Source organism: Carcharodon carcharias, chromosome 7 (assembly GCF_017639515.1).
Source record: "Carcharodon carcharias isolate sCarCar2 chromosome 7, sCarCar2.pri, whole genome shotgun sequence".
Lineage (NCBI taxonomy): Eukaryota > Metazoa > Chordata > Chondrichthyes > Lamniformes > Lamnidae > Carcharodon > Carcharodon carcharias.
In genome coordinates this window covers 49,858,070-49,875,751 of record NC_054473.1, presented here as the reverse complement: position 1 = coordinate 49,875,751, position 17,682 = coordinate 49,858,070, and the positions used below count along the sequence as shown (strand labels likewise).

The 17,682-nt window shown below is 39.5% G+C and overlaps 1 protein-coding gene across 4 annotated transcripts in view; it reads right to left on the bottom strand.

The window, feature by feature from the left end:
- slc25a26 (solute carrier family 25 member 26) overlaps positions 1-15,186 on the bottom strand; it is a 229,124-nt gene extending 213,938 nt beyond the window's left edge. For 2 of the 4 annotated variants that reach the window (XM_041191564.1, XM_041191567.1), the window contains exons 1-2: positions 15,055-15,186; positions 9,432-9,588 (exon numbers count right to left, since the gene is read on the bottom strand). In XM_041191564.1, the coding sequence (XP_041047498.1) occupies positions 9,432-9,588; positions 15,055-15,087 (190 nt within the window). In that variant the 5' untranslated portion in view covers positions 15,088-15,186. The remainder of the gene's footprint in view (positions 1-9,431; positions 9,589-15,054) is intronic. The other 2 variants (XM_041191566.1, XM_041191565.1) reach the window with 1 other exon arrangement.
- Positions 15,187-17,682: the final 2,496 nt, after the last annotated feature.

Genomic DNA, 17,682 nt, shown 5'->3' with positions numbered 1-17,682 from the left:
GGATAAAAGAAAAGCCCTAATACAGGCGATGTACAATAGGTAAACAGTACAAAATACCACAGCTGCATCATTACAAGCCATAATTGTACCTCTAATGGATTATATTACAACCGCAGGTTGAGCCATTCAGAAATTTTCCATCAAGCCAAGGGCCCACTGGTGCTTAAAGTGGTCTGTTACAAAAGTATAATCATTTTCATTATGTTTTTCTGGTTTATTGCAAGGTAGGTTTATGGGTGTGAGTGCAGATGGTTCTGTCTGTGTGATTTAATTACATTTGGAGTCAGGTAAACTGCAAGCTTGAAATTATCAAAAGAAGCTAGGTGTAGAAATGTACTTGAAATGCTAATAAGTAAACATCGATGCTGTCTTAGCATGTAAGGTGTGAAGGAATGTGCATTTTTAGATAAGTGAAGGGATTGTCTGGATTTCAAAGGGATGTTAGTATGTTTACAATTAGCCAGATAAGCAAGGCTAAGGAGTGTGGTTATTTTTCCCAAAGATTACTGACAGTATTGGCAACATGAAAGTTTTTATATTATGTGAAAGGTACGGTTTCAAAGACTTATAGAACAATGTAATTTACAAATTAAACAGGGAGAAACATATATAAGGGAAAATGAAAGGCTATGTTGGGACCCATGTAGGATCTAACAGGAGTGTGTGAAACAGCTTCTAAGAACCCTTCAGCCATTTGTGCATAAGTCTGCTGTATCCAGTAACTAAAGTTGGATACTGTGTTAACTTGCTGGGTTTATCTTTTAATCTAAAATCTATTTTGGACTGTTGCCTTAAAGGGGGTGTGTAACTGACAGTCAGGTTAATTAAGAATTTTAGGATTTGTTATAGTATTAAGTAATTGTAGTCTTTTGTATGTACTTGAAATCTTTTATTTTGTTAGTAAATATTTTCATTTAATTCTTAAAATCTCTAAAGGTCTCAGTGGACTCATTACTTCTGAATTCAGTACACACATCTTGTAATAAATACAAATTGCAAAACCATTACAATAGCGTGACCAAGTTTCCCTTGTGGATTTGGTCCACCTGGCACACATCATCTGCCACGACATAACAGGTTTCTGATCACAGCACTGTATTAGGCACTACTGTTTCACAGAAGCAACTATATACCATCAATTGAAATGTATTTCTAGTTAGTAATTTGAAATACAGCTACATGGAATGGAATCATAGAAATGAAATTTATACCAAGACATTTTCAGCAATTTGTCCAACTGGGATTCCCTACAAGTTTATGTATAAATGATATGTGGAATGAACATGCCTTTTTAAAAGGTTATCGCCTCAACCATACATTTTCTTTATGCAAGCTTGCTTTCTGAAACACTTTTACTTCTCAGGCAAAAGCTTGTGAGCACAAGTCCATTCCTTGGTTTACACTTCATTGCAGTACTGAAGGAGTGCTGTATTAGCAGATGAGTCTTGAAACTTAGGTCCAGGTGTTCTCTTTGATGAATGTAAAGAATCCCATGATACTAATCAAAATAAAGGGGAGCTGTCCTAGTGTCCTGGTCAACATTCATCCTTCAGCCAACACCTCAAAACAGATTAGTGGTCATTTATCTCATTGCTGTTTGTGGGGCTTGTGCATAAATTGGTTTTCCATATATTACAATGGTGACTAAATTTCAGAAGTTCTGAGGCACTTTAGAAATAAACAATGCTATATAAATGAAAGCTCTTCATTCCTTCAAAATATATTTTAGAAAAGACAATTAGCAGCATGGTGGCAGAGTGGTGGGGGGGAAAAGGGGTTGGTGGGGGAGGCAAAGAGCATAAGAGAGAGTGCAAGTGTGCATTTTATAACATATTCATATTCTAACGGCGTGTGAATGAGGAATCAGGGATTTTGAGAGTTGAAAAGCAGTTTGAAAACACAGTCATGTTCTCTAGATTTTAAAGTGAACAGCTGATGATCAAAGCACTTGCACTAAACTTCAGCACATGCGAATTTTTAAAAAACATTCTATTAACTAATCCTTAAATGGCAATGTCAGAGAATAGTTTCTCGCCTACAAATAAAAAAGGGAAAAATATGTAAATTGTAATAAGGTCATTTGCTAAATGATTCCAAATACCTGTACCACTGCACTAATCAATTGTTTAAGCAAATTTGCGATAAAATCTTATTATCATTTCAATTGTATCTAGTTTTCAAGCCCATTTTCAGAGTCTGAAGAAGGGCCATACGGACTCAAAACGTTAACTCTGTTTTTCTCTCCACAGATGCTACTCGGCCTGCTGAGTTTTGACAGCATTTTCTCTTTTTGTTTCAGATTTACAGCATCTTTTACCCATTTTCAGGTTATTAGTAAAAGTACCTGCTGAGAATTAGAGTTCTCTCAAATTGAATCAAAAAGTCTTTTTAAGATTAAAAATCTGTTTGTGAATGTAGCTCACATTAAAATGTACACATCTTTTAATGCAAAGCAATGAAGGGCTACAATTTCCTATAACCACATGAGATATTTATATTATATATTAAGTTTTTTTTTAAGTCAGTCATGAGTGTGATCTTAAGTACAGGGGAATTAATGTAAAACAGCAAAATCTCCACTCCATTGAATCCAATACATACTGCTCTCACAATAACTAACATTGCCTTCAAAGGATAGCACAGTTACCTCTTCAAAACAAACGCAAAGAATCCTGATCATTTCGTAGGTGGTGCCATTACCTCCCTAAGCCTATTACAACATTTTTTGTTTCAAAATGCAAGGGTAGAGTTTCTGCTTTGGGCACAATCGGCAATCTAAGCATAAATTGTACCAGCTATCAAATTGTAGTTCAAAATTTCTACTCAAATTCTCTTGCTTAATCTCAAGACGTAAAATCTTTCATGAACCGATGCAATCAGGCAACATTTTAATACACAATCGCTTTTTCTTCTTGTATTAAAAAGAAGTCCTTGATACATTTAAGAATGACAGTTTTCATTAATACAGGAACCCAGCAAGGCTCCTTAGACAGCACCTTCCAAACCCATGACAGCTGCCAGCTAGAAGGACAAGGACAGCAGACACATGAGAACACCACCACCTGGAAGTTCCCTCCCAAGTGCTCACCATCCTGATTTGGAAATATATTGCCGTTCCTTCACTGTCACTTAGTCAAAATCCTGGAACTCCCTCCCCAACAGCACTGTGGGTGTGCTTATACCACATGGACAGCAGCAGTTCAAGAAGGCAGCTCATCACCACCTTCTCAAGGGCAGTTAGGAGTGGGCAATAAATGTTGGCTTAGCCAGCAAAGTCCACATCCCATGAATGAATAAAAAAAACAGTTGAAAACAGTTTATCACAAAAAAATAAGCATTTTTAATCAGTGTTTGTCCATCACCTGTAAGTTACCAGAATTTAAATATCTAGAAATGACTTTAAAAACTATATGTGTAGTCAAGTTTTACTGCTGCAGCCTGTAGCTACTCCTACTAGAAGATCTGATGTCATGGTATGTCATGCTTGTTTGTTTTGCGCCATCCTCTCACATCCACTGTAGCTCTTCTGCCACCGCTCTGTGACGTTCATCATCCAACTATGCCTAGGTTGACCCCCCCCCCCCTGCTTTCTGCTGCCCTCCACTTTGCTCTCTAGAAGAGATATCTGTAGCTTATCAGCTCTGATCAGCTGGCCAAAATACTGACATTTTCATTTCTGGATGTGACTTTTTAAGAGTTTTACTAAATATTTAACATTTAAAAGCATTTTTTAAAAGTGCCATAGTGTCCAGGCAACTAAAAAAACAATTTTTTACAGCCTCCTTGAAGGCCTGCAATCAGGCACAATTCGTACAAACTCGCCATAGTGCTTACTTTGATCTGGGTGGTGGGGGCATCTTTTGGGGATTAACTTTCAGTGTAACAGTTTTTATACCAGCTTAAAAGATCACACAAACTTGATTTGCACTGGATGTAACTTATTGAACCATAGAATAGTACAGCACAGAGGGCCATTTGGTCCATCGAGTCTACAGCAGAAATCTGGTTAGTCCCATTTGCTGGTTCTTTTGCCAAATCCCTGGATTTTTTTCTTCTTCAAATATTTATCCTATTCCCTTTTGAAAACCACGATTGAAATCTGTATCTGCCACCCTCCTGAGGCAATGTATTCCAAATCCCAATCACTTGTTGCATAAAGAAGTTTTTCCTCATGTCACCCTGGTTCTTTTGCAAATTACCTTAAGTCTGTACCCTCTGGTTATCCATCCTTCAGCTATTGGGAGCAGCTTATCTTTATCTTCTCTCTTTTCAACAGCTCTATCAAATCCTTCTCTGCTCTAAAGAGAACACCCCCCAACTTCTCCAGTCTATCCAGGTAACCGGTACTCCCTATAAGCCATGCAGCAACCCAGAAGTTCTTGTTAAGGTCAACTTCAAGTCTCTTCCTTTGAGTCCATGCATATAAAAATATAAAAGATCCCACGCACTTAAATTAATAGGTCATGTGCAACAGAAAAAAAGGGACATTACAGGTAACTATAATCTCTAATTCCTGGAACACCTTTCATAAATCCCTTAGGCAGCATTGACAAAGCATTCATATCTTTCCTAAAGCGTGATGCCCAGAATTGGACATGATGATCCAGCTTGGAGTTCTTCAAACTTTTGTGCCGGTTTGGCCAATTTTGGGCGAATAACCACCACAAGTGAGCAGAAACTCTATTTCATAGTATTTCCTCCAAGCAACCACAAGCAAGACCAGAAGACGTTCACTCATGCAGTTTAAAGACATGGTCCACAATTTTCCTCCTAACAGGATGAATTTCTAAACTGGGAAATCTCTTTCATTAGTAGTTTTGAACAAGGAATTTTCACAATTGCACCAATTTATATTGAACTTAGAAAAAAAGTAAAAATGGGGGTATTATATCTCTTTCTCCTGCCCTCTACGATTGTGCACATCAACAGTAATGCAATCAGCAAATATGGAGGGGTCAGTTTGGAATCACTATAAAGTCATGCATCACTTACTGATTTTTTTTTTATTTGTTCATACAGTATGGGCGTCGCTGGCTGGGCCAGCATTAATTGCCTATCTCTAATTGTCCTTGAGAACTGAATAGCTTGCTAGGCCATTTCAAAGGGCATTTAAAAGTCAACCACATTGCTGTGTGTCTGGAATCACATGACCAGGTAAGGACTTCAGATTTCCTTCCCTAGAGGACAGTAGTGAACAGGTGAGTTTTTTACAACAATCGACAATGGTTTCATCAGATTTTTTTATTGAATTCAAATTTCACCATCGGCCATGGCGGGATACTAACCCAGGTCCCCTGGGTATCTGGAATACTAGTCCAGTGACGATACCACTGCACCACTTCCTCCCTTCATCAAAGTACAGCTTTTATTTTAAACTGGATTTGGTCAGCGCACTGCATCAGTTGCAGGTTCAGTAATCAATTGCCTTTCAAATGATTAATGTGCATCAATCTGTTCATTTAAGTATTAGCTAACATGTTGGTCCAAAGATTTTTGAATTTAAAGCTGGTCATAAGTGAAAAAAAATTGTCCATGACTTGGTTTTAATTTAAGAAGTTGACTGGAACTAATGACCTTTACAGTTTATTAAGCCATGCTGATCACTACAGTGGAGCATAAAACTTGCCTTTGTTTCAGGGATGAAAATCTAATTGTTTCCCCAAACGGTTAGCTAATGAACATGAGACATTTCAAAGTGGCTGACAAATTATGTTCCAGTGAACATTTTATGTTAAACTTCATTGCTGTGTGCTGTGATTGCTAACCAGTGATAGGGCAATGATAGCTCTTTAGGGTAGTGTCCACGGCCCAAACATCTTTGGCTGCATCATCAATGACCTTACTTCCATGATAAAGTCAGAAGTAAGGATGTTCTCTGATGACAGCACAATGTTCAGCACTATTTGTAACTCCTTGGATACTGAAGCAGTAATCCATGTACAAACGCAGCCAGACCCGGACAATATCCAGGCCTGGTCTGACAAGTGGCAAGTAACATTCGCACCACACAAGTGCCAGGTAATGACCATCTCCAACAAGGTATAATCTAACCATCGACCCTTGACATTCAATGGCATTACCATCAAAGAATCCCCCACTATCAACATCCTGGGGATTACCATTGACCAGAAACAGAACTGAACTAGCCATATAAATACTGTGGCTACAAGAACAGGTCAGAGGCTAGGAATTCTACAGCAAGTAATTCACCTCCTGACTCCCCAAAGCCTGTCCATCATCTACAAGGCACAAGTCAGGAGTGAGATGGAATACTCTCCACTTGCCTAGATAAGTGCAGCTCCAACAACATTCAAGAATCTTGACACCATCCAGGACAAAGTAATCTGCTTCATCGGCACCCCATCCACAAACATTCATTCCCACCACCACTGACGTACAGTCGTAGCAGCATGTACCATCTACAAGATGCACTGCAAGAATTCACCAAGGTTCCTTAGACAGCATCTTCTAAGCCCATGGCCTCTACCATCTAGAAGGACAAGGGCAGCAGACAGATGGGAACACCAGCACCTGGAAGTTCTCCTTCAAGCCACTCGCCATCCTGACTTGGAAATATATCACTGTTCCTTCACTGTCACTGGGTCAAAATTCTGGAACTCCCTCCCTAACAGCACTGTGAGTGTACCTTCACCACATGGACTCCAGCGGTTCAAGAAGGCAGCTCATCACCACCTTCTCAATGGCAATTAGGGATGGGCAATACATGCTGGCCTCGCCCACAACCCATGAATGAATGAATGAAAAAAAAAAGTGGTTAGTTCCAAATCTTTTAGCGACCACAAATTTCATACATTAATAATGATTAAATTTCAGGTTATGATGTCGATGAGCTATGCACAACAGGTTCAATTTTAAGCATAAGGACTTCTAGCACCTGGCTGAGAACACTCAATTTGTGGCATTTCTTCCAAAAGTTCTGTGAACAGCTGAAGTGAAGAGAATTATTGAAAACAAACAGCAACATATTTAAAAAGTAGAAATACACATCAGTTTTTGAGCACTAAAATTAGGTGATTTGGCCAGTATTTATCAATGTTCTGAAAGGACTAAGTTGACGAATTTGAGTTACAAGTCTACTGAAGCAGTGTGGTTATAAATTGCTTTATGCTTATTCCACGTCAAGATGACCAACATCAGCAGAACATTTAACCACTTGTGCCTCTTTATCCTCGCCACTATAAAGTCTGCTTAGAACCTCCTTCTTTCTACCCTTATGGATTTCTGTTTTTATATTTTGTCATCAAAGCTTCATGTTTAAAATTACAAGGGGTTACACTAAAGATTTAACAATACTGCCCTAGGTAGAGAAAATACCTGAGTTCAAAATTTTAAAAAAGCATCTGTTGGAAATCGACTGTGGATAAAAAAAGGTTTTCTTGCCCAAAATGGCAAAAATGCTGACAATAACTTAAATAGAAACTAGGAGCAGGAGTAGGCCATTCGGCCCTTTAAGCCTGCTCCATCATTCAATGTGATCATGTTTAATTACAACAACAACCTTGGAAGAAACAAAAAACATTAAAGGAACTTATAAATGCTTGCATTTAGCTTTGGGAAGTCTGATTCTAAAAGGTGCCAATATGCATCTCTACATTCTCAGCACTACCTCCCTTCAGCTGTCTCTCCTTGATACAAAATGCACTCTATATTAATGCTACCCTTAGATAGAGCAAAGATGAAATACTCCCCCTGTCAAACAATGGAAGCCACTACATGCATCATTCTAAAATGGCACAGTGCAAACAGTAATGTTTCTGCATTTAAGTCACATTTTGGAAATCATCTTTCAGAGGCTAACAAATCACGTTGAGCCTCAAAATCTTGTGTATCCCTTCTTGCAAAATTGCTCCACCATTGGCAGCCGTGCCTTCAGCTGCCTTGATCCCAAGCTCTGGACTTCCGTTCCTAAGCCCCTCTGCCTCTCTATCTTTCTCTCCTCCAATAAAATGCTCCTTAAAACCTCATTCTTTAACTATCCGCTTTTATTCATCTGCCTTAATAGCTCATGAGGCTAGGTGTCGAATTTTGTTAAATAACTCTTTTGTGCAACTCCCTGGGAAGTTTTATCTTGGTAAAAGCCCTATATAAAGGAAAGTTGGTATTAAAATTGCAATATTTAAAGATCATGGTTTAACTATAGCACAATGGCTGGCTATAAGTTACATAGAAAACAGCAGATACATTGCACTGAAATAAAGCAGTGATCTCAGGATATTCAGACATAAAGCAGAACATAAAGCCAGAAGAGTAATGAATTAGCATGTAATTTTTCAATTTGAAAACCTAGGTTGCATAGAGTTGTGATCAACTGGATCAAAGTATCTCGCTGTATTTAGGGCGAAAAAGCATCACAGTAGTTTAATGCAGAGTGGCGTTCAGTATTAGTACACATTGCTGGCATAGGTTAGAAAGAATGCAGCACAGCATCTGACCAAATATGGAAAGACACCTTGCACCACCATCCTTCACATTGATAACAAGAGCAGGCTTAACAATTGAGAAGATAGAAGCTTAGGAGGAGCAGGCCATTTGGCCCATCAAGCCTGCTCTGCCATTCAATTACATAAAGGCTGATCATCTACCTCTATGCCAGAGGAATGAGAAAATGAAACAAAAACAAAAATAGCTGGAAAAACTCAGCGGGTCTGACAGCATCAACAGAGAAGAAGACAGTTAACGTTTTGCATCCTTATGACTCTTCATCAGAAAATCTCTTCATGAGAAAATGAAGTGCACCATGGTAACAGTCAGAGAAGATGTAATTTATGACTTTGAGGAAGACCATTTTAGTGCCATGGCAAGACAGGAACATGGAGTTGCAAGATAAAGGGAGAGAACACATATGTGGGAGGCGGGGCATCTTTGGGCAGGAAGGGATGGTTCATGATGGTTGGTGGCTTGAAAGGACAGATGGATTAAGAATAGGTTTTTGATGAGCAGGGAAGGTGATAGCAGATGTGAAAGGGAGGGTGACAGTACCAGAGTATCAACTAGTGTGGGCTCTAGGAACGGAAGCTGGGTGGTCAAAGTAGTTTAGCGGGAATAGAGTAGTGTGTGCATGCTGTGGGTCCCATGGACAAGATGAGCTCAAAGAGACCATGAGTGTAATAGGAAGAGTGAAGCTGCAGAGAAATGCATGCTAAGGGCTAAGGCAGGAGGGTCTGTTTGGTAGGCAAGGGAAAGGGGAGAATGTGGCAAATGAACAGTACAGTGGTCTTATCTTAACTGTCTTCAAACTGGGACCCTCAGAAAATTGGTCAGTCCACAAACACAATAAAAAGATAATACATATTCAGTAATTTCAAAAAAGCGCTTTAAATACTCATTAACCATACTACAAACATTTCAATATTCTATATTTTTTCAAAGAACATCCGATGAAAGCTAGAGTTACGTAAACAAGAATTTACCATTGGGAAAAGATCCTAAGGCGGTAGATGGAACACCAGCATAAATCCCACGAAACCCTCCAGCATTGTAGAACCCCTGAGGACTCTGTAGTCTGGTTTTCATGGTGTCCAGTGGGAAGAGTGTCAAATCCACACACATCCCTGCTATGCCACCAGCCTAAAGCAACAAGCATCAAACAAAAGTTTACACAAAGACTACTTCCAAAATTTATTGTATGCTACAAAAACCTTTATAATATTACTTATGGTACTATACAAACTTCTGTTAAATTGTGCAAACTACAGCCTCAAAACTTGGTAAATACTCAGTTGGCTGCTGTATGAGCAAGACTTTGAAACCACAGAGCTTTCATGATTTTTCTATGCCATTTCTGAGGTTGTCAATCTGCTGAAAGGGCAGTGTATAAAAATCACCACAGTGTTGCTGCCACCAAGATCTAAATCCTGCTCAGTATCAAATTACAGCATGTAAAGAATTGGTCTCAAAGATGTAATTAACCATAGATCCTCATTTTGATCAAGAAGCATTGAATAGTTAATGATTGTAATAGAATCAATGTGGACATCACAACATCAAAAAGCAGACACACATTATGATATGTTACCATCTCTTTTTCACTGTTTATAACATCAAGAAACCCAGTGAAATCAATGCTTTACAGCCCTGAGTATCTGAAGTTTGGGAACTTTGATCACTTTAAACAGAAAAGATTTGGAAAAAAGATATACGTAAATGTTGGATACTTTCATCAGTTTTTTTAAGCAGAGATGAAAAGGTGGTTAAATGAGCCGCACACTGAAGTTGTTTCCCCAAACGTTGAAGAGATTAAGGGATTTGTTAACCAGTCTTGGTAATTAATAAACCCTTGTGCCTATCGTGTTGAAAGATCTCTGATCCCAGGCACTCAGCACAGGTTGTCTGAGATATTACATCTCCCACTTAAAGGAAAGAGCAAAAGGACAGAAATAAACAATGAGTCAGATTGAAAACAGACAAGCTACTAGAGGACATTGTCATCCTGACATAGAGGTTAGGACGTTGAACAACATTTACAAACAATTTTATTTAAGTAAGATGACACCTTGATGTAGGGAACTGTTGTTCATTATCTGGTATTATCACACGAAACAAATTGAACTAAATGAAGTAAATAAGTCCAAAAATAACTGCTGCTTTGTACATTCGCTTGCTGCATTTGCACCTGGCCTCATCCAATCAAATATCTTTTCTGCCCACCTTCCTGGGAGGGTGGTGAAGGCAGGTTGCCTCACATCCTTTAAAAAGTACCTGGATGAGCACTTGGCACATCATAACATTCAAGGCTATGGGCCAAGTGCTCGTAAAAGGGATTAGGTAGATAAGTCAGGTGTTTCTCAAGTGTCAGTGCAGACTCGATGGGCCAAAGGGCCTCTTCTGCACTGTGATTCTGTGATTCAAAAAGATGGAGGGGCAGTCATGGAATGAGTGCAAAAACACTATATCCAGTTCGCGTCACAAGGAAGTTTTATTCATACAACCATGGGTTGCACTTGGTATAATCAAGATGTTGGTAGTACATCCATGTTCAGGCACATTCATGAATGAAAAATGTACATGCTACAGAGAATAATTAAGGCAAGGCCAAAACTAGTCATCAAAAATGTGTTATTCTTTTACATCATGGTATTTCTCAGTAAAATCCCCCTGTCTTGCTAGCTGGCACACCAGATTTGGATGACTTCAACTCCCTCCAGTATATTGCACCCTTCTGATATAAATACTGTGGCTACAAGAGCAGGTCAGAGGCTGGGAATTCTGCAGCAAGTAACTCACCTCCTGACTCCTCAAAGCCTGTCCAACATCTACAAGGCACAGGTCCGGAGTGCAGTGGAATACTCCCCACTTGCCTGGATGAGTGCAGCTCAAGAAGCTCAACATTGTCCAGGACAAAGCAGCCCGCTTGATTGGCACCCCTGTCAACATTCAACATTCATTCCCCCCACCACCCACGCACAGTGGCAGCACTGTGCACCATCTACAAGATGCACTGCAGCAACTCACCAAGGCTCCTTCAACAGCATCTTCCAAACCCACGGCCACTACCACCTAGAAGGACAATGGTAGCAGATGCATGAGAACACCAGCACCTGCAAGTTCTTCTCCAAGCCACTCACCATCCAGACTTGGAAATATATCACCATTCCATATCAAAAATCCTAACAGCACTGTAGTGTATCTATATCACATGGACTACAGCAGTTCAAGAAGGCAGCTCACTACCACCTTCTCATGGGAAATTAGAAATAGGCAATAAATACTGGACTAGCTAGCAATGTCCATATCCTGTCAAAAGAAATTTAAAAAACATTTTCAATATCCATTTATTCTGAATCTTTATTAGTGTCATCTCTTATCCACCTTCCATTGACTTGCTCTAGCTGAATGACAATTGCAAGATATTTAGATTTAGAGGCTCCAAAAATCAAGAATCTTCAAACCTAAAGTTCCAGCTTTAAAAGAGTGATTTTTGAAGCAGAGCAAATATCCTTCTGCTCCCTTCAGCGGAACAGGAGTGAGCCATTCAGACCAGAGACTGCTCAACTCTTCAGGATCACATACCTTAACTCCATCTACCATTAATTAAATCTCCCCTTAACTTCCAATGGAAATAGTGCAAATAGTTCAAATCTCTCCTCCTAACTATAGCTTCCCATGGCTGGCACCAACCTGGTAAATCATATCCTCCATGGCTTGAATGTTCTTTCTTACGGTGGGGCACGCAAAACTACACAGTACCCTATCTATGGCCTATTCATCATCTTGTCCAACTTTAGCATTACTTTAATACGCTTGTACTCCATGTTTCTATTACAAAAATCAAAATGCTGCAGGCTTTTTTAAAAATGGCTTTATCTGCACTCATACTTGCAGAAAATTACATGTTGAGCAACAAAGACTTCCTGTTAATCCAAATCTTTCAGCATCTTTCCATGGCGTGTCTACTCCTATATTCTGTTCTTTCTTCGCAACATTTATAGCTTCACACTTCTCCAACTTAAATGACAACTGCCACCCTGTTTGCCCTTTCCACTAAATTTGTCTACATCCTACTTAAGTCCTCTACAGTCAATTTTAATGTCACAAAACTTCAAAGACATGCTACTGTGCACAAGTCTGAATGATAGATGTCAAAAACAGAAATGGATTCAACTGAGACTCCTGGGGTAAACCATTTTCAATATGAACAGCACCCAATAAACCTAATGCTTGATTTTCTATCCCTCAGTCAATCTATCTACACTGTGAAATTTTCTCTCATGTCATATGATTCTAACTAGCATCCTGTGCAACACCTCAACGAATCACATTCAAAATTCCACGTTTATACTTTATATACTGCATTTGCCTTATTTATTCAATTGGTGTGTCTTCAAAAACTCTATTAAATTTCCTAAACACAATTTGCTGTTAATAATCCACACTGGCTATAACTGATTAATTTAGGTATTTCCAAAAGATCACGAATCTTCTCTCAAATTATAGATTCCAAGTGTTTGTCTACAATTGATGTGAAATTAATTGGTTTATCATTACAATTTATTCTTCAATCTATTCTTGAGCAGAGGAGTTACATTGGTTAGCTTCCAGCCCTTCACACAACTTACAAATCAAAGGAGGACTGTGATGGACCTGCAAGGTTGGAGTTTAAAACAAAGATTGGGAGAGCATTACTTCCTGGGAATTAAGGAAAGGGAAGAGGGTGTAAGCTTTTGGCTGTGTGGTACGTTGCAGAACTACCAGTCATGAACCTGGTACTGGAAATATGCCCCCCTTTCTTGCTATTTCCCAAGGCAAGAGTAGGTTTTCCCCTTATAAAGCATGAAATGCCCCTTCCAGCATTTGTCACCAATGGGAATTGCACAACAACTTCCTCTGCAACAAGGTTGAGCAGAAGGTTCACAGGCATGGGAGAGCTGAAGAAAGAGATGCAATGCTCTCAGCTTGTACAAGCGAAGGAAGCAGTTTTCAGAATTATAGGTGCAGTTGATGTGAGGCAAGCCATACAGGATGTGGAGTGGGAGCTTTATCTAGAGTGCACTGTTAAGCATTAGTTACCATAGAAACATTAAAAAAAATGCAGCACAGAAAGCAGCCATTTAGCCCATTGGGTCTGAGTCAAAAAAGAGCCAGCCAATCGAATCCCACTTTCCAGCATTTGGTCCATAGCCCTGTGGATAACTGCACTTCAAGAGCATACCCAAGTTTTTTTTTTTAAATGTGATGAGGTATTTTGCATCTATCTTCTATGTGTCTCCTGGTGTATTGCTGCACTGCAGCCAGAACTGTCTTTTTAAAGGTTGTATTTTCATTTCTACACCTTTTTTAAAACATGATTTACAGCAATAGCTCCTCCATTTGATAAGCAAATAAGATGACAGAATACCCACATGCAAATATCTCTCCAGGCCACTGTCAGGCTGAAATCTTTTTCTATCAGCGTAAAAGCATCTCACTACATGGAAATTCTAGGTCCCTGTCTTTTGATAGTTTCTTGGTCATATTAGCGAGGATAGATGGTGGCATTGTGATAACATCACTGGACAAGTAATCTAGATGCAGGCTAATCTGCTGGGGGCACAGGTTCAAATTCCATCACAAGAGCTGTGGAATTTAAATTCAATTAATAAAGTTTGAAATTGAAAGCTAGTCTCAGTACTCAGTAATGGTGACCATGAAATTACCAACGATTGTCATCAAAAACCCATCTGATCCATTAATGTCCTTCAGGGAGGGAAATCTGCCATCCTTAACTGGTCTGGCCGACATGTAACTCTAGACCCACAGCAATGTGGCTGACTCTTAACTGCCCTCCAAAATGGCCTTGCAAGTCACTTAGCTCAAGGGTACTTAGGGATGGACAACAATAAAAAGAATAAATAAAATTGCCCCTTTCGCCCACAATACTGCAGAATCAAAGACAGTCATCCCTTCAATCAACCTAATCTGATCTATTTTACTTAATTAAACCGTTAACTATTTGAACTCAGTTTTCATTTGAAATCGCTAGCATATGTTTTCTTTTCAAAAGAAAGGCAGGCTTGCAAACATAGCACCTTTCATAACCTCAGGACATCCCAAGGCACTTTACAGTCAATCAAGTACTTTTGAAATGCTGTTATCATTGTAAATGTAAGAAACTTTTAGTTTAATCAAATATTTAATTAACATTTAATTCGTGCCATTAGCCAGATTAACAAAGCAAAAACCCCAATTTACCAGTCACGGCCCCAAGCATAATGGAAAGTGTTCACAATTTTTTAAAGCACACTTAAACCAATGGAAAAGGTGATTGATACAATGCGTGACAGATCTTTACCGCAGCTGTTCATTCATTGGTTGCCAAGGAGAGGTTTTACTGTAAAAATGTCGTCGTAATTATTAATTTTTAATAACGGATTAAAATGCAAGTTACCAGTTAAAACCTCCGAACAAAAATCATTAAAACGCTCCTTATTATTAATTCTATTTTATTTTTCTATTTCGTCTGTACTGAACGTGTAAAATCAAACACCGCCTGATACTCTCCCTTCCTGCAGAAAAGTGTTTAAACTGACGAAGTAATTCCGGTGTAGAAGCACTCACCACAAGAGAGGCTAGGAACTCTCTGCCATCCATCACTACAGGCTCAGTCTCTTCAAAATCTCCGCTCAGCTGAACCGAGTGACTGAAACTCAACTCCTCCTGGGCGCCGCCATGTTCACCCGACCCCGAGGCAGTGCTTCCGGGGTCAAATCTTCCGGTTACTGCACAAACCTTTGAGAGTTCTATGTGTCAGCAGCACTTAAACTTCCTTCCTCAACAACACCAGCAGACTCAAGCAATCCTCAGGGTTGATCCACTGGGCATAACTTGAGTTCAAGTTCAAATTATTTTTCTTAAGCTCTAGAGAGCTGGTAATTCTAAAAATATGTTGGAGACTAGTTATAATCAGGAAAAGGGGACAGAGGTTGCAAATCCATTTGTAGCAATTATAGTTTTGAAAAATGTTAGGACTGCAGCTTTAAAAATAATCCTGTGTTGTAAGATCATATGATCTGTGTAAACCAATGGGTTAGCAGTGTGGGGAACCTCCAGAGGAGAGTTCTTCTTTAGTTATAGAGTTTGATGAACACATGTAGTTTGCTGCTGCTGTCTTGTAAATAAAGTTCAATGTTTCCACCAAGAAAAGTTTCCTGGAATCAACTCTATAACAAGCTGGCGACGAGGATAAATAAGATCCGGTGCTGTCCCTCGCCCAGCGATTGTGAGTGTCTAAGATAATTAACATAAAAAGAAGATATACACATTTGAGATGCCATAGTTTGGCAGAATCGATCTCATTGACCAGCCTCAGACGACTGGTCTCAATATATAGAATGTCTTGCGTTATGCTTTCAAGCCAATGAAATCAAAGGGGAGGAAAATCCTCCTGAGTATTTGTGGGAGAAAAACCTACAATTTAATTCGAAGCTTGATGGCCCCCAGTGCCTCAGATTCAAAGACCTAAAGTGAATTAGTAGACCTCATTAAGCAACATTTTCAACCCAAGCCCTCAGCAACAATTCAAAGGTTCAGGTTCAATTCACGGAACAGAGCCCTGGGGGAGACCATTGCTACCTACATGGTGAAATTAAAACAGTACAAGGTATATTGTGATTTCGATGAAACCCTGAATGATATTCTCAGGGATCGTTTGGTCTGTGGGGTGCAAGAGGATGCTATTTAGCAAAGATTGCTGATTGAAGTGGATCTTGATTTTAAGAAAGCTTTAGAAATAGCGCTTGTGATGGAAAGCGCTGTAAGGGATTCACAAGCGATTCAGGGTGCGCAAAATGGTGCCGTTTTCCTAGTTGGGTGGGAATGGTCAGCTGAAAGTAGTGTGAAAAACCAGGATTCCACCGTGAAGCGGGAAACAGCCCCCGCCAACTGAAAATTTAGAGGAAACAGTTTAGCAGCAAATTCGAAAACTAATTTTTATTGACATGGAAAGAATCATATTTCTAACAATAGGCAATTTTAAAAAGTGGCATCTCATTTTTGTCGCAAAAGTGGGCACATATTGAAACATTGCAAAGCGAGATTAAAACAAGTTTCCAGGCAACAAATGAAGTCCAATGAAGTATGTAGTGTGGAAGAGCCAGAAACAACCAATTCTGACATTTATTCCTTATTCAACATGAAAGTTGGGAAGATGGAGCCAATTACTGTCACGTTAAAAATGGAAGTAGACATTGCTTCTACCACTGTAGTAGGAGAACACACTTTCCCATATTTAAATAAAGGTGCTCAACAATTAAATTTGTAACAAACGTCTGCTAAGTTGAAAACATGCAAAGGCGAAGAAATCCAGGTAAAACATATCACCAGAGTACCCAGACAAAAAGAAAAAACTGCGGATGCTGGAAATCCAAAACTGAAACAGAATTACCTGGAAAAACTCAGTAGGTCTGGCAGCATCGGCGGAGAAGAAAAAAGTTGACGTTTTGAGTCCTCATGATCCTTCAACAGAACTGAGTAATATTAGGAGAGGAGTGAAATATAAGCTGGTTTAAGGTTGGGGGGGGGAGGGTGGCAGGAGAGAAATGGGGGGGGGTGGTGTGTTTGTAGGGACAAACAAACTGATAGGAGCAGATAATCAAAAGGTGTCACAGACAAAAGAACAAGAGGTGTTGAAGGTGGTGATATTATCTAAATGAATGTGCTAATTAAGAATGGATGGCAGGACACTCAAGGTACAGCTCTAGTGGGGGTGGGGTGGAATAAGACTAACCGGGCATAAAAGGTATAGATTTAAAAATAATGGAAATAGGTGGGAAAAGAAAAATCTATATAAATTGTTGGAAAAAACAAAAGGGAGGGGGAAGAAACGGAAAGGGGGTGGGGATGGAAGAGGGAGTTCAAGATCTAAAGTTGTTGAACTCAATATTCAGTCTGGAAGGCTGTAAAGTGCCTAGTTGGAAGATGAGGTGCTGTTCCTCCAGTTTGCGTTGAGCTTCACTGGAACAATGCAGCAAGCCAAGGACAAACATGTGGGCAAGGGAGCAGAATTGAGTGTTCAAATGGCAAGCAACAGGGAGGTTTGGGTCTTTCTTGCGGACAGACCGCAGGTGTTCTGCAAAGTGGTCGCCCAGTTCGCGTTTGGTCTCCCCAATGTAGAGGAGACCGCATTGGGAGCAATGAATGCAGTAGACTAAGTTGGGGAAATACAAGTGAAATGCTGCTTCAATTGAA